General features: G+C 40.9%; 1 protein-coding gene across 1 annotated transcript in view; it reads right to left on the bottom strand.

Moving 5' to 3' along the window:
• Positions 1–18,493, bottom strand: part of SLC2A9 (solute carrier family 2 member 9) — a 45,454-nt gene that overhangs the window by 23,499 nt on the left and 3,462 nt on the right. The window contains exons 2-4 of the mRNA XM_081960271.1: positions 16,495–16,593; positions 7,517–7,677; positions 1,800–1,924 (exon numbers count right to left, since the gene is read on the bottom strand). Coding sequence (XP_081816397.1) covers positions 1,800–1,924; positions 7,517–7,677; positions 16,495–16,593 — 385 coding nt within the window. The remainder of the gene's footprint in view (positions 1–1,799; positions 1,925–7,516; positions 7,678–16,494; positions 16,594–18,493) is intronic.

Raw genomic sequence — 18,493 nt, 5'->3', positions numbered from 1 at the left:
AGATCTCCCACAAATTACAAATTACTACGGCTTATTTGTTAAAAGTTTTTCCTGATTGCGCGAATACAATTATTTTATTTTATTAAATTTGTTTGGTGCTCATTTTGCCATGAGGCAACTGAGACAATGGTAAAAACGGTTATAACCCTAACTATATACAGTTAGGTTTGTATATATTGGACAATGATAGTCTTAGGAGTTGAGGAGAAATCTCAAGTAATCTTTTGCAAAACTGATTTTGTATTTTTCTTTTTAAAAAGTATATAATAAGCATTCCACTCTCCCTTTTCTGCTCTATTCTATTCCAACAGAACAGTTTTTATGTAGAATCTACCAATCACACTCCATTTCTATGGCAACCTTTCATATTATTGCAATTCACTCTGCTTAGAGCTGCCCTTCAGACCATTTACAAGCTTAAGCTGGTACAAAATGTGGTGATTATGTGCACTCCTCATTTGGCACAATGCAACACCTCTGATCAGCAAGATGCATTTGTTGACAGCAACCTTCTGAGTTAAGTCTGAAATGCTGAATGTGGCCTATTAGGCAAGAAAAACCAAATGCACAGGTATAGAATAGGTGGTACCTGGCTCAAAGCAGTACCTATGAGAGGGATCTAGGAGTCCTAGTAGACAACCACTTAAGTATGAGCCAGCAGTGTGGTGCAGCTGCCAAGAAAGCCAATTCAGTCCTAAGCTACATCAACAGAGGAATAGTATCAAAGTCACAGTACAATTTTATACTGCTTTGGTAAGATCACATTTGGAATACTGTGTTAGGTTTTGGTCATCATGATACAAAAAAAGATGTTGAGACTTCTAGAGCAGAAAGAAGAGCAACAAAGATGATTGAAGGCTGGAGGCTAAAACATATGATGTAGGATTCGGGAACTAGATATGACTAATCTAATGAAGAGAAGGACTAAAGGTGACATGCTGGCAGTCTTCCAATATTTCAGGGGTTGTCACCCAAAAGAGGAAGTCAACCCAGGTCCAAAGCACTTGAAGGCCAGACAAGATATAATGGATGAAAATGTGTCAAGGAGAAATACCACCTGGAACTAAGGAGAGATTTCCTGAAAATGAGAATAATTAATAAGTGGGACAGCTTGTGGCCAGAAGTTGAGGGTGTTCCATCACTGGAGGTTTTTAAGAACAACTGAACAGTCATTTGTCTGGAATAGTATAGGGTCTCCTGCATGAGCAAGGGGTTGGGCTAGAAGACCTTCAAGGTCCCTTCCAACTCTGTTATTCAGTTATTAAGTCTCTTCATAGCTTGGGGCCAGATTGCTTGTGGAATTTTTCTACCTAGTTGTATCTCCCTATTCTAGAAAGAGGACATCCTCCCTCTTTCCACAATCAAGTTCCCATCACTGTTATTTAGCAAATTCACTATTTTATGATCAAGTCAACTTTAACAATGTGCTCTAGATCTTAATTTTTGATGGATATAGAATTTTTTGCGTCATTACCTTTTCTTGTCCCTCTACAGCTGTTGTGAAATAACAACTTATTTTCTGTTTCGCAGTAACAGAACCCTTACATCATCTTAATCATTCCTTAATTTTCTTTCCCCCCTTCCTCTCCATTGTTTTCATATTTTCTTTTGTATTTTGTATCTTATTTTATCTCATAATAAAAATATCAACGAGAAAAAAATGCATCAACAATTTGTTTCTTAAGAATTCAGCCCATTTTTCCAGGTTTAGCTAGTTCAGCTGAAATGTTAAAAGACTAGAGTGCAGGGACTGCAGAACATTCACTAAACACCAGTATCTTGCACAAAATAAATCATACCTGAATCAATGCCCATTATGAATCGGCCCAAAATAATCATTTCCAAGATTCCTGCCAGCAGTGAGAAGGACATAAGCAATGCAGCCACAATGGCAAACACATTGTTTAGCAGCAGCGTTTGCTTTCTGAAAAGAAACAAATCACTTATTACCTCCTTATATTGCCAGATAAACAGTTTTTTTTCCATAAAATAATATAATTAAAAGTTGCCCCAACAGATAGAGTAAGTCAAAAATATCCCCATAATGCCAAAATTAAGGGTATACAAATAAGATAAAACAGTTTGACACCCCTGGACTAAAAAGCAAACAAAGTTATAACCAGAAGCCAACATGGGTTTGTCAAAAACAAATCGTTTTTCATTGTTTTGGCAACGTGACTAAATTATTGGACCAGCGAAATGCCACATACTTGGATTTCAGTAAGGCATTTGACAAAGTGGACCACTTCTTGGTAAGCTAGAAAAATGTGTGATAGGCAGCATTACTACCAAATGGATTTGTAACTGATAAACCATATTCAACATGTAGTCCTTAATGGAACTACGTCCACATGGAGAGACAGTGGGGTACCCCAGGGTTCTGTTTCAGGCCCAGTACTCTTCAATGTCTTCATAAATGACTTAGATGAGGGAATAGAAGGGGAACTCATCGAATTTGCAAATGACACTAAGCTGGCAGGAATAGCCAACACCCCAGAAGACAAGCTCAGGATCCCAAAAGATCTCAACAAATTTGAACACTGTGCCCCTATCTAACAAAATGAATTTCACTGTGGATAAAAGTAAGATTTTGCACTTGGGCAAGAAAAACCAATTGCACAGGTACAGACTAGATGAAACTTGGCCAGTAACTGTGAGAGGGATCTTAAGAGTCCTAGTGGATGATCACTTGAATATAAACCAACAGTGTGAGGCAGCATACACAAAAGCCAATGCGATCCTAGCAGGCAAGACAAGAAATGATGGATGGAAACTAATCAAGGAGAGAAACTACCTAGAATTAAGGAGAAATTTCCTAAGAGTGAGAACAATTAACAAGTGCCTTCCTTCCGAAGTTGTGGATGCCCCATCACTGGAAGCTTTTAAGATGGGTACTGGACTTGTCTGAAATGGTATAGGGCCATGATGGTGAACCTATGGGGCTCTCTGTGAGCATGTGAGCCATCGCTGCAGCTGAGCTCCACCACGCATGCGCACAAGTCTCCTGACGGCCTGCTGGTTTGGGGGTCTCTGCCACGCATACATGGGGGTGCATGTGGAAGATGCACTCACATGCCCAGGGGGATGGAGGCATGCACGCGCATGCAGGGGGGCAGGGGGAACACAGGGGAACGCACGTAGGGGGGGTCACATGCACATTGCATTATGGTCACCATGATTCAAAAAAAGATGCTGAGGCCTAGAAAATGTGCAGAGAATAGTAACAAAGCTAGTAAGAGGTTGGGGGCTAAATTGTACAATGAACTGCTAAGAGACCTAGGTATATTTGTCCTAACTAAGAGAAGGCTTAAGGGTGATAGCCAAATCTAGATCTAGGTCAGTGATGGCAAATCTTTTAGACACCGAGTGCCCAAACTGCACATGCGTGCATGCCCAAACTGAAAGGTGCGCACGCACATGTACGGGCATGCACGCAAGCAGGTGGGCATGCGCAGCAAAGACCCAAAGACCAGCTGGCCGGCAGGAGGCAGGGCATCCCAACACTGGCAGCACAGCAAGAGGTAAGATCTTTTTCTTTTGTGAGCTTCAGTTTCATCGTTTGCAGGGAAACAGAAGCTCACAGAAGAAATGCAATGGAGACCTGACCTGGGGCGATGGCGCGCATGCCAGCAGAGAAGGCTCTGTGCCACCTCTGGCATGCGTGCCATATGTTTGCCATCAACGCTCTAGGTTGTGCCTCAGCTTACCTTTTCCAATATGCAACCAAGTAAGAATATCATTTAAAAGCAATTGATTAGAGTACGCTTATAAAATAGGGTCTCCCTATGATAAGGATAAACTAGGAAAAATGGCTTATGTGTACTTTTATATTTAGCACAATGAAGAATTTCAAAGCAAAAGTTTGGTTTAGAAATAGCCATCTATCCAGTTACATCAGAAGAATTAAAGCATCCTTAAAACACATGAGCATAGCCATAGAAAAAAAGCATTGTATTCGGAGTAAAAGAGAAAAAAAACATTTGCAAAGGAAAAATATCAAAATGGATATGGGTAAGATACATTCTCAACACTTCCCAAAGTTGGACTTAAATATTTTCTTTGTTCATGGAGGCCTGAGAACGGTTAAAAACAAAATTGTTATCTACAATATATCAAATGCTCTCCTGCCAGTCCTGGTTTAAATGAGAGGCTTTTCTTGCAGGTTTAAGACTTATGGCAAATTATTCGTAATACATTCGTAATACATTTGAAAAAGCAAATTTAAAATACAAGAAAGCCTATGTTAGTCAGCCAGTGCAACAGTACTACAAAATTCCTGTTTCAAGTATTACAAAGCCCATCCTGTGTGGCCCTCACAGGTGACATGATAGCAGTCTTCCAATACTTGAAGGGCTGTTACAGGGAAGGAGTTGATTTATTCTACATAGCACTTGAGGGCAAGACAAGAAGCAATGAGTGGAAGCTAATCAGAGGGAAATTCAACATGGAACTAAGATGAAATTTCCTGACAGTGAAAACAATTAATCAATAGAACAGCTTGCCTCCCAGAGCTGTGGATCTTCCATCACGGGTAGTTTTCAAGATTGGACAACCATTTGTTTGGGATGGAATAAGGACTCCTGCCTTGGGCATTGGGTTGGACTAGAACAGTAATGGCTTACTTGTTTGTCATCATGTGCCGAAGGTGCAAGTGTGCCTGGACCCATAAGGCAATGTGTGCGTTTCCCCCCCCCCTAGTGTTTCCCCCCGTGCCCCATTTTATATCATCAGAATATTGGAGAGGAAATCAGTTGAATCTGGGAGGTTATTCAGAGAGGGTTCTGTCTGGGTCTCTTCTTCCCTCCCCATTGGATTCCCTCTTCCCGGCTTTCTTCCCTAGCCTCGTTTTCAGGGGAGGGGAAGCAAGGTGGGACAATAGTAGCTAAAAGGCTGCATTGTGTGTGTGTGTGTGTGTGTGTGTGTGTGTAGGGTTTATTAAAGATAGGGATGGGGGAAATATGCCTTTCGTTTCCCAAGGACCCAGGGAAAATGGAAGAAAAACAGGTGTGTGTGTTTGTGTCTATGTCTGTGTGTGTGTGTGTAAATAACAGCTGGGATAGCTTCAGCCACAAACAACAGCTGCTGTTATTTTTTGCTGAGAGCTTCTAAGCTACACAGCATTTAAAAATAAATACTAACAATAACGAACCATAATATACAGGATCAAAGGAAGTAAGGTGAAATCAGAGGAGGGGAAGGAAGGAAGGAAGGAATAAGGATGTGATGCCCCTCCAGAGGCTACTGCACTACACTCCCATCATTCCTGAGTTGTGCTGTTAAAGAAATCCAGTGCCACCAAGTTGTGAAGTCAAGTTGTGAAAGATTGATTGAAATTCCTCACAAAACCTCATTATTCGGATTAAATTGCCATGTTTGGGCACTCGGTCCCAAAAAGGTTTGCCATCATTGGCCTAGGCAGTCCATGTTTAAAGGGATAAACTTAGCATACAATGTCATTCTAAATAGCAACTTATTCGATGGCTTGATGTTTTCCAACATGTCTCCTATCTTTATACAAACCATACCTTTTAACGTCCTTTTCATATCTAGATTGTATCTGCACATATGACCACCATGGTATCCCAATCCCTTGCTCACTCAGTTCCTGCTTAGTTTTAAGTTCCCCCTTTTCATTTAAAACATCTTTATATCTGGTAATATTCTCTATATTCGTGATGGCGAACCTATGGCACATGTGCCACAGGTGGCACAAGGAGCCATTTGTTAGGGTACACAAGGCATTGCCCTATCAACTCTAACGGACTTAGGCCTTCTTTTTCGGCCGTTTTTCGCCCCCCGGAAGCTTCAGGGAAGGCTCTGGAGGGCGAAAAATGGCCCTACAGGCAAACCAGAAGTCCATTCCCAACTTCCGGGTTTCCTGTAGGGCCATTTTTCGCCATCCGGAGGCTTCACGGAAGCCTCCTGAAGCCTCTGCAGGGCCTCTGGGGAGGGGGAGAAGCTGTTTTCACCCTCCCCAGGCTCCTAGAAAGCCTCTGTAGCCTGGGGAGGGCGAAAAACTGGTCCAAGTGGGGGGGGGCATGCACGCAGGCATGCATGGGTGTTGTGCATGTATGCATGCATGCGCATGGGGTTATGCACATAGCATTATGGGTGTGGGCACATCTGTGCACAACCCCCCTAAGCTCCCCTTTTGGCACGCGATGGGGAAAAGGTCACTGCTCTATATCAATAACATTTGGGTAAATCAGTGCCTCCATTGTGGACAGCCAGACTGGAATTTTCAAACAATGTTGTTCTTTAATTTTCTCCCGTACTAATAATAATGCACTCCTAACATAATATCTTTGGAAATAGCTGTGTATTTTGTTTCTTCCATATCATAATAACGCATGCCATCCTAGCTCAAGACAATGTTCCTCCAAGGTCAATAGTCTTTTGTTCCTCATGCCAATCCATTTTTTTCGCCCAAGTAAGGGTCGAAGCCTGGTGGTACCATTCCCAATCCGGTAGCCCCAAACCACCTCTATTTTTAGAATCCTGCAATATTTTCAAACTTATCCTTGCTTTTTTCCCTTGCCAAATATATTCTTCAAAGTATTTTTCCCAGTTTTATTGGCATTGTTTAAAATAAATATAATAATCTTCTAATGATATTCATTTTTATAGTGGCTACTCTTCCCATCAACGATAATAGTAGATTTTTCCACTTCTCCAAATCTGTTTTAATTTGTTGCGCCAATTTATAACAATTACCTTCTTTAATTTTTACACACATTGACACTAATTGAATTCTAAAATATTTAACTTTCTTGACTATCTGTATACCTATTTTCTTCTTTAGTTTTTTTTCTGTATGTCTAATATTTTTAACTATTTTTTTTTGTTTTCTTCTTTATTTATTTTCAGTCCTGCAACTTCACCATATTCTTCTATTTTCCTAATTAGTTTAAGTCCACTTTCTTGTGGGTCTTCCAAGATAAAAACAAATCATCTGCGAATGCCTGTAGTTTATATTGTTCCTTTTTTATTTCCATGCCTTTAATTTCTATATCTTGTCTAATATTTCTATTTAACACTTCCAATGTCAATATAAATAATAGTTGGTGGAAAAATGTGAGAGATACTGTCTACTCTTGGTATAGGATATTAAACCAATCCTCCTGCACTTGGTTTTAGGAGAATTATGGGTTCATATATCAGGACATTCTTGTTGGATTTATTGAGAAATAAATACCGTAATCAATTTTGTCATAAATAGAACTCCTATAACTACATGGCCATTAGATGGCAGCAAAAAGATGCAAAAACTATGATAGCTCAGTCCCAGAGACTGATTGCTACTTTAGACTTCTAAACAATATTTTTAAAACCACAGAACTTTTTTTTAAAAAAAGCCAAATTTATACAAAATTGCATTGCATACATTATTACTTGCTAATAATCACAACTGTTTTATCGTGGGAAGTATCTTACTTGATATTTTAAATGCAGGTGCAACAATATTATCAGCTGGAGGAAAAAAAATGCACAGTATTGTTTTCAACATAATACTTACCGACCAAAATACTTGACAGCTGGAGTAACAATTGATGCACCCACAAGTCCACCAATAGCAAAAATGGAGACAGATAACGTCCACAGCAAGGTAAGTGACTGTTCAGTGATTGAGTGGTTATATCTTCTTTCCCAGGTTTCATTGTAAAACTTCTTAATAAACTACAAGCAATCCCAATAAATACATAATAAATAAATAAATATTTATCAGTGTAGTCAAATATAATTACAAATTAACAAATTATTTCAATACTTAAAAATTCTGCTATAAGAAGTCTTTGTTTAAAAAATGGGATGTGCATTTTACACCAACTTGCCTACTGACACAGAACTTTATGCAACATGTGAAATGTCAAATCCCTCTTGGTCGTATTTTTGAAAGTTTGAAGGTTGATATTGGTTTCCTACGTTTGTATAGAGAAGCAAGCCTGCCCCCACTCCACTAGTCATCAAGGGAGGGAGCAATGGGGTAGTAGGCTCTGTCATTCACCTCTGTGTGATCATTACAACATTTGTAGAGACTACAGACAAAAAGTTTTCAAAGGTTCCTGAGTAGTACCTGCACCCTCCTTCCCAGTTTTCTCAAGGTCATTATTGCTGAGAAAATAGCAGCAGAAGCATTATGTATACTATCTTGAGTTGAACAAAATAGAGGTGGGATATGATGATGATAAAGATGAAGTGCTCTTATTATACTGTGCCCTGGACCAATAGGATCTCTTCAGTCCTGTAGATTTTCCTATGGCCCTTTATTTCCAAGGATATGGAATAGTTCCGGGAATATTGAGTCTGAGAGTTGGTCATACATTATAGCCTCAACTACAATCCTTCTCATGAATAACGTCAACGGCTCTCTAAAACTGCTCCAGAAATAATGCAGGTAAGTATGCAAGCTCTTTTATCATTAATTATACAGTGGTACCTCAGTCCTCATCAATAATCAGTTTTGAAAGACACGCCGAATACCAAAACTGAGAGATACCGAGAAAACCATGTGATTTATCATTTCAGCTGGAAGAAATAGCAAGTCATGAGGCAGCTGACATCAGCAAGTTCTTCCTTGCATGTTGACTACCAAGAGGAAGATAAGCCCCGGGACAAGATTTCTGCTTCAAAACACATCAGATACTGAATTCGAGGAGTTTTAAACTAGTCGAGTGCAAATATATGACTGCACCCAGATTTCAGCTGGAAAGTAGTGAATCTATCATTACAAAAAACATGCTTAAGAAAATCCAACTACAAAATTGTTTATTGCTACATGATTGTCGGACCGTCAAGTCTGAACTGCTTTGCTTCTTTCAAACCTTATGCTTTTCAACTTGCCAATGAACTGGGGGTAGGGAAATGGAATGAGGAGAATGTATGCAGAGATTGTAAGAGCACGAAGAAAGCAAGGTCATCAGTGTAGGTGCTTGAGACAGTCTCATAATTGGACAACAGTGACGTGCGGTGAGGTTTATGGCTGGTGAGGCAGCAATTTTTTTAGACTTGTGGATTTCAACTCCCAGAATTCCACAGCCAGGCATGCTCAGTTCTGATTTAAAGCGACAGCATTTGTTTTCCTTCTTTCTTTTTCTTTTTCTTCTCCCTTCCCCTCCTTCCTCCTTCTCTCTCTCCCTCCCCCCTCTCAAACACACACACACACACACACACACACACAAAAGTTGGATTGTAGTGTTTAATTCCATGTAGCTGATTTACAGTGCAAAGGAGGAGTTATTTTTGCCCTGTCCAATCAGCTTTTCTCTTGCACTTTCTTTGATAAAAGTGATGGAAAGATGGTCTCCCTCTTTGAATGAGAGAATCCGTTTTAGTCAGAATGTTCAAATGTAATAAAATGATCTTCCTGTCTCGATCTGTTTCATTGGAAAAGATGCCCGCCTGAGGAAAGAGCCTTTCACGTCTCTGAAAGCCAGCTGTGAAGGGTCTGGCCCAGCTTCCCTGCCGCCCTCTGCCCCGGGATTCACCCACGGCACTGCCCGCCAGAGCTGCGCGGCATCCAGGATGCTCTTGTCGGGTGAGGGCAGTGCATGTGGGGCTTGGATGGAGCGGAGGAAGCCTCTTCCCCCCACTTCCCCCACCCAAAAGAATAAAGGGAACCTCTGCCGCTGCCGGGCAACATGGCCAGCCTATCTTGCGCCAGCTCTCTGGCGCCCAGCCTGGGAGTCCCTGGAGAAGCTAGCAGGGGCTGCAAGCGCCGCAGGCTAGACTGGAGCCAGAGGCGATGCTCCTCCAGCCGAGTAAGGCAGGCTGCCCACCCTACCTTTCCTACCCCCTTCTCTCTCTCACTCAAACAAACTCTCTCTCAAACAAACAAACACACACACACACACACAAAGCTTCTCTGAAGAAGCCCTGCCTAAACGAGCGCCTTCTACTATGAGGCAGGAGAACTGGATGCCTCCCCTACGTCAGGAACTTTTAGGCTTTTAACCCTTGCTTAATTTAAGGGTTAAAAGCCTAAAAAATCCTGACCTAGGAGCGGCACACAGTTCTCCTGCCTCAAAGTAGAGGACACTTTTTAGAGGCTTTTTCAAACAGTTAAGCAGTCATCCACAGTGAGGCAGGCTCAGGCAGCAACTAGTTCAGCCTGACCTCAGCTTTCGCCTTTTTCCTTTTACATTTTTTTTTTCTTTTCAGGATGACAGTGGTGAGGGTGTGCCTCCCCTGCCTCACCTGACTGCACATCACTGTTATCAACCAGGGGTGGAGAGAATGAGAAAGTATTGTTTAACAGGGCGAGCATCTACGCAGGAAACCAGAGCTGGTTTTGTTTCTTCAGTACCAACATAGTGTATCCAATAAAGTTTTACTTTTGGGAATTCATTTCTCCTGAGAGTGTTTCCTTGTGTTGGGTTCACTAATTGGACAGTTGACACAGGCATGAATTTAGCTTTGCAGAGGCCTGGAATAAACAGAGCAAGTTATCCCCTGCTATAATATGTCATCTCAAAACAGCTCCAGAGAGGTTTCCATCAGTAAGGAACTGCCCAAACAGCTTAAGATTTGCATCACTGGAGCACATTCAATCAGTCAGAGTGAGAGATAAGCAGGCATATGTCATGTCCAGTACTTCCTAAAATCCAAGAGCCCAAGTTGAGTGCTAAAAAGCAGGGGTGTCAAGCTTGCATCATCATGGTGTCGTCGTATTAGGACTTCCCCCCCTTCACTAAACTGGGTGTGGGTGGGGCCAGCAGGTGATGCATCCAGCCCATGGGCTGCAAGTTTGACACCCCTGCTAGAAAGGAAGAAAGGAATTGAATTTGCCACAAGCTCTATCCAAGTTAGATTATGTTGTAGCAATGAAAGAATATGAGGTAAGAGTTAGAGATAATTAATTGATTCAATCAAGACAAGGAAACACATCAAATCCTATTGGGAAAGACAGAAGTCAATGAGCAAAGCAGTAATTTTAGACCAGAATGGAAATGTTGTATTTTTTATTTTAGTTTTTTTGCCTTCAACACCTTCCCTGAAATTTATTTGCTTGCTCCATCTGGGAAAATCAAACTGCATGCAAACATCACAACTGGATGCCAAGATTGGTTTCAGAAATGGAAAATTCTTTTGTGTTCCTAAAGGTGCTTTAAAAAATTTTTTCTAAACAAGTAAATCCACTCTGAATGCTTTTAATATAAAAAAGTGGGATAAAAAGTGGGATAAAAACATAAATAAAATTCCTCCAAAAATTCTGAGAAAAAAGATGTCAATTCCTCCTTTAGTTCAAGAAAAGCAGAATTTCTAAGAAACTAAGAAAGGCTGTGGGAGAGTCCTTCAACATTCTCATTCCCATTCCTACTTTTCTTTTTCAATGTGACAAGGTTATATAGCCTGTCTTCGTTGATTCACAAAGGCCCTTTTAAAATCACCAAGATTCTGAGATTCTCCCATGAATCCTGCAATTTGAACAGGTGATGCTTGCATTGCAGACTTTAAAAAAATAGTTGAAATCTCAATTGTTTTTCACATTTCAGAGGAAATCCCAACATTTCAGATAAACCTGTTTTTCTCCTTCTTCTCCTCTTTAACATGTATTTGTTATGTCACTAAAAACTCAGCATTTAACTTCTCTTGGAAGTGGTAAATCTTTAGATGCTCTTTTTTATTTGCAATGAATTTACAAATAGTTCTCGGCTTACAACTATTTATTTAGTGTCTATTTAAAGTTGCAACAGCACTGAAAAAAGTTACATGACCATTTTTTGCACTTAAAACCATTGCAAAATCCCCATGATCATGTGATCAAAATTCAGACCTGGCAACTGGCTCATATTTATGATAGTTGCAGTTTCCTGGGATCGTGTAATCACCTTTTGTGACCTCCTGACAACCAAAGTCAACAGGGAAGTCAAAATTTGCTTAACAACTGTGCTACTAAGTTAACAACTGCAGTGATTTTCTCAACAACCGTGATTAAAAAAAAATGGGGCTAAACTCACTTAACGTCTTACTTAGCTTTGGAAATGTCGCTCAGTTATGGTTATAAGTTGAAGACTGTCTATATTTTCCATAATTCATTTCCAAATTAAAGAACTTAACTACCTCTTTGTTATTTGAGGGGGAACATAATTGACACAATAGGTCAATTACCATTTAGGGCTTACACTCATCAAACACAAGACACACAAATGTTTTTCCTTTGGAAGAAGTCATTTCTGAAGTCACATTTGAATAAAATGTCCTGTCAGTGTTTACTAGATCAATTGCTGAAGCATGTAATGAATTTCATCAGTGACCAAAGTGCAAGTAATGGGGTCAAAGGTGCAAGATAAACACAATTTCACCGTGACTAATATAGTGTTCCAGTAAAAAATAACAACTTGCACTTTGCATGACTATCATGAATGACCATCAACAATATTGGAACACAACTGAAATAACTAAATAATAAATGCTCATTTCTCCTTTGGTCATTATATACTCTATAGTAATATGTATGTTGGGGCTACCATATTGTGCTTGCATGTACTGTCTTGCACCTGGACTCAACAAAGCAACTTTGTAAGAGCTGTGCAAAATACGGTTGCAATGAACCTTCATATAGATACATATAGATACATATAGATACACTGACAAGTATCAGAATTTTTTCCCTCAGACTTCTGAGGTTTAGTGATCTCTTTCTTTTCAGTCTAAGACAAACTTCCTTAACTTTTTGTTGTCATGACCCCTTCCTGCTTTTAAAAATAAAAATGTTTCTGTGTTTACAAAGAGAAAAAGTTTGTGTCAACTTTTCTTTTACACCTGTTTACATGTCCAAATGATAATGGAACTATCCATGATTGGTGATGCAAATTAACCTCTTTGGATGACAGTTTTTTTATAGGTAGTTGCTATTATACACAACCACAGTTGAGCCCAACATTTCTATTACTCAGCAGGATAGTTGTTAAGTCAGTCTTGCCGCATTTTACAATATTTCTTGCCATAGTTGTTAAGTGAATCACTGCACTGCAGTTAGTAATACAGTTGTTAAGTGATTCTGGCTTTCCTATTGACTTTATTGTCAGGAGGTTGCAAAAGGTGTTATGTGGACACTGCAGCCATCATAAATACATACCAGCTGCCAAGTGATCACGTGACCATGGGAATGCTGTAACGGTCATAAGGTAAAAGCAGTCATAAGTCACTTTATTCAGTCCTGTTGTAACACTAAATGAATGGCTGTAAGTCAAGGACTACCTGTAGCTACAGGCTGTTTAAGGAAATTTCAGCTAGTTAATTTTATAGATTGTCTTGAGTATCAGATAATCTGTATACCTGGTATTTCTAAGCATCTCCCTAATTTTAAATGTATAAGATACTTAGTCAACTAATATTAAAGCACTTAGGTAGAGAAGGATTTCAGCTTTAAAAAATGAGAATCAGGTGAACCCAAGGAATGAATAAAGCTTGTGTCTTCCCATTTAAAAGCTACAGTATTCATAGCCAAAGTGTGGACTCAGTATATCTATAAATAGCAATAGCACTTAGACTTATATACCGCTTCACAGTGCTTTACAGCCCTCTCTAAGCGGTTTAGAGTCAGCATATTGCCCCCATTTGGGTCCTCATTTTACCCACTTCACAGGATGGCAGACTGAGTCAACTTTGAGCCTGGTGAGATTTGAACTGCCAAATTACAGGCAGCTGGCAGTCAGTAGAATTAGCCTGCAGGACTGCACTCTAACCATTGTGCCACCATGGCTCATCTATAAAGAAGATGAAACACATGGAACTTGATTTCCCTGTCCCACTAATATTTATTGCTACCGCTACAATAACGTGTAAAGCTTACTGACCACGTCACACTGTTATGGACTTTTATTTCCAAAATGTTAACAGGTAGGGGTAATCCTTGAGTTACGAATATAATAGAGCCAGCCAATTATATTTGTAACCTGAGGATTCATTAATTGGATCACATTAAATTAATGTGATCCTTCCCTGCTTTACCCATTGCATTCAATTCAATTCAATTCAATTTCAATTTATTTGTGCTTCTAGACCGCCCCCTCTCCCAGAAGGGACTCGGGGCGGTGTACAGTCCATAGAGAATATCACAAAAATACAATAAAAAATTAAATATGTACAGTTTGGAGGAGGTTAAAATGCAATTAAAAGAACTGTACAAAGCTGAATAAATATAAATTTTTTAAAATCCCTAAAACAGACACAACAGATTAAAAAACCCTAAAATAACCAGATAATAATACATTTGCCAGGAGGGACAGTTGTAATTATGCCAGGCCTGCTAATCGGAACAGGTGAGTCTTCAATTTTTGCCGGAAGGAGCGGAGGTCAGAAGTGGTTCTAATGTCGGGGGGGAGGTCATTCCAGAGGGTTGGGCCCATCACAGAGAAGGCCCTACTCCTTGGTGTCGCCCGTTGGCATTGCCTAGTGGACGGCACCAGGAGAAGTCCCTCCCTGTGTGAGCGAATTGGCCGCAGGGATGTATGTGGGAGGATGCGATCCCGCAAGTAACTAGGTCCCGTGCCATGGAGCGCTTTAAAGATGGTAATCAGCACCTTGAAACGCACCCGAAAAACAACAGGTAGCCAGTGCAGCTCGCGCAGGAGAGGTGTTACGTGGGAGTACCTCGTACTCCCCATCACAGCCCGCGCGGCTGCGTTCTGAACCAACTGCAGTCTCCAGGCGCGTCCCAAGGGCAGCCCCATGTAGAGAGCGTTGCAGTAATCCAGGCGGGTTCGCTAAACAGATGCACAGGTTGTTAAGTGCACATGAGATAACTCGGGGGGGGGGAGACCATAGGAACGGGTCAAGTGCTACTGACCACCCAGGCCTCCCACAGCCCACTGAGATACCTCATGCTTCCTGCCCCACCAGGAATGTCGATTTGATGATCAAGCTAGCTGTCTCCCCTCCAGCCTCTCTGCCATGATTTCTTTGTCTGTTCAGGGCACTCCAAAGGTAAAGCAGTGAGAGCAGAGGCAGAGCAGGAGGAGCCTGCCCTGCTCAGCATGGTTGATTCACCATGCTGCCTGTGCAGGACACCTGTTTCACTTTTGGAGTGCCAGGCAGCCTCAGTGAGTCTGAAGGAGTACAAGACCAAACCCACAAAGGTTTCTCTACTCTGCGCCAAAAGCTTTTGCAAAGGGGTGGAAGGTTTTGGGGAAAGCAATCTCGCACTGCTTGAAGCCTTCCATCCCTTTGCAAAAAAAAAAAGGAGGAGATCTGGTATCCTGCACAAGCAGTCTTGGTAAGTGAGCCAAGCGCTTGTCCTGTCCTGCCTCTACTCTCACCACTCCGCAGCATGCTGCCGCACAAACCCCATAGCAGAGAGGCTAGAGAAGAGACAGCTCACTTGAGGAGAGAAGAAGCCGTCAGCTTGTTCTGGAACTCTAGATCATCAAAAGGTAAATGAGTAATCGGTAATGGGGTGGGAAACAGCCAGTGGGCTAGCATAGCATGACCAGTGTCTGTTAGGTCCCTGGTGTGTATGTGTGTGTGGAAATAGGCAGGGGGAATATTGCAATGTCTCTTGTGTTCATAAGGGTGCCTGCTGACATGGCAAACTGACTGCCATGGTGCTGCAATGTTCATAATTTCAAGTCTGTGTTGTAAATACTATAGGGGGGGGGGACATGAAACTTTGAACTGTTGCTAAGTGAACTGTCATAATTTGAGGACTACTTGTATAAAAGCAAGGATAACCATATGTAGATGTTAATATGCAGTCTTATTCAACTTAAATAAGCAAGGAAAAGTAAAATCAGAAATATAAGAATAGTGCTTCCACTGAAGGAGTAGATTCCCTCTTGTTCTTTATTAAATTTAAAGAGAGATGCGGCTGTGCGCTTCTCTTGCGTTTCTTCTTCTTTCACTTTGTTGGGGCTGGAGTTGCCTTGAATTGCCCTCCTCACTTTATCCAGTGACAGAGATGGCATGTTAGGAAGCCGGCATTCAGCATGTGATGGAATCCTCTCTCTTTCACCACCTTCCTTGGGGGAAGCGAGGGCATCTGGGCGGTGGTGGGTGGGGGAAGCCCCGCGGCGCTCTGCTGCAATGGAGAAATGGGCAACGGAGTGGCCAGCTCAAGGGAAGGAGGAGGCTGCTTTCCCTCTTCCTTCTCCCTGCTCCTCCTCCTTCCCTCGTGCAATTTCTCCATTGCAACGCAGCACCCAGGATCCACTTTGATAGTGGGGGTGGGGTGTAATTTAACAACCAGTTCACCCAGGTCAGTTAGCCATCACAGGTGGCTCGTCCCACATGTGCAATGGATCTGGAGGTTGGGGGTGGGCCATGCCTCCCATGACAGCCAACCTGACCCTGGCAAAACTGATGGTTATATTATGTGAATCCCACCACTGTCTGAACATCTTCATTGCTCCTCTGCTGAGAAAGAGCCAATTTACAGCTGGGCAAGGAAACAAGGAACACAGGACAAATGAAGACCAATGCTGCAAAAACTTTATCTTACTATACCCCATCGCTGCACCAAACTGATTTTAGACTTTAAAAAAATCATTTTCTCACCACTGTCGGAGCATTCACCACTGAGAGATTGTAACCATAGAGGAAGGAGGATCCAAAGGCTCCAGTCAAAGATGCTGTTATAAGACTAATAGACCAGTCCTGAAATGAAATGAGAGGACAGAGTAACAACAGAAATTGCAAATAAACAATACTTGCAGACATACAGATTGGAAAATCTTACTTTTCCTAAACCAAAATCAGAGAGGAATTGTCTTTCTTGAGGAATTTATGTGAAAATGTATTTAGTTACTTAATAAAATAGAACAATGCCTTAGGAGGTACCTCAGAAATTGAGCGATCTGTCTATTCCAATCTGTTTATGCCAGCTTTCTCCAGCTTCTCCAGCTTGAAGAACTGCTGGTGGTCTAAGTCAAGGGTTTCAAACTGGTGGCCCACAGGCCGGAATTGGGAAAACGTCGCGAAACATCATGTGATAGCAATATGATGTGGCAAATTTGGCACCCATGGTCTAAGTCTATAGTTCCCCTCCCCCAAAAAATCAATTCAAGTGTTGTCCATGATGGGCTGCTGAAAATTCTTGGAGTTGTACTTGGGGGACAAGATATGGGAAAAGTTGAAATATGAGTCAGGAATTCCTAAAATATGCTGTTGATTCATTTTATGAGTGACTTATCTATAACATTTTTATTAATCATTTCCAGTGAACCATTTTCTTTTTTTTCTTTTTTTTAAATTCTTAAGGGGAAAAGGTTCCATTTCTAGCAAGTGCACCAACTTGTAATAATTCATTTTTTAATAATTTTGGCCAACCACCACACAATCTAATACCCACATGTACAAACCTCCTCACCTCTAGATAGCATGAACAAGAGTCACTCTCTCCTAGTATAATCAAAATCTAGAGCAGTTATAGAACTCTTTGTACAGCAATGGGTCTCATTAAAACAAAAACAGAACGGAGTAAACTTCTAAAAATGGCCAGAGTTAAATTACCTATCTATAATTACAAAAAATAATGAATTGCCATATTCTACATTAAGCCTGAAACCATCCTTGACACCGGATGATTATTTGATTGTTACCCATTGGATATTCAGATAAACAGAAGATAGAATATTTTCTCCTAACGATAATGAGGCTTATAGGAAAGGGTGCACTGCTTTCTTGAAACACAGATCCTTGTAGCAAATATTTGAATCACAGATTTCCTAGTTCAGTCTCCAAAGTACATTTGGGTAAGTACAAGAGGTGGTATTCAGCCGGTTCTCTCCGGTTCGGGTGAACTGGTAGCAGCGGCTGTGGGAGGCTCCTCCCACCCACCCCAACGTAATGCACGAGCAATGCACATGCACAGAAGGCAGTGCGCATGTGCAGATGTGGCATGTGCAATCAAAGAGAGCGTGCACGCTCACATTTGCGAACCAGTAGGGAAGGTAAGAGAATCTCACTGCTGGTAAGTACTGAATGTACTTGGTACACGTATTCACTTCTATTTTGGATATGAATCCCAGTAAGGTATTCTACCCCAGTTCCCTTAGGATTATTCCATCTTTTAGTCAACAAGCCCAGGTAAACATTCTTACCTGTCATAAAGACCATTGAATATGAATTTGGCAAAGATTGCATGTTGAGAAAAACAAATGTTCTATGCCATCATATAGCAATCTAGTCTATGACAGTAAGAGGAATAAGCAAGTAAACAAATACCATTTATCAACATTATAAAGTGAGCCCAGAAAGAAACTAGAAACACAGCTGCTGTAGGTTGGGTGTTAAAACCTAAGTAACTCAATTCAAATAAGAAACAAGGTTTTTCAAGGAGAGTACAATCCTGTCATAAGAACATTCCAATAGGAAACAAAGGCAACAACACAAGCAATAATTCTTACTTTAAGATCAGAAGTTTATTGTTTCTAATAATTTGGAACATTAGAAATGAACAGATATAAAAGAAATAATAGCAGTAATATCTTTCATTAATAAGTCATTGCAATTGGCCAATGATTCACAGCATACGTGGACTGCTATAAATCAAAGG

Source organism: Natrix helvetica (genome assembly GCF_964273705.1).
Source record: "Natrix helvetica genome assembly, chromosome: 7".
Lineage (NCBI taxonomy): Eukaryota > Metazoa > Chordata > Lepidosauria > Squamata > Natricidae > Natrix > Natrix helvetica.
The sequence above is the reverse complement of the archived record's forward strand: the minus strand, read 5'-3'. Positions and strand labels throughout refer to the sequence as shown.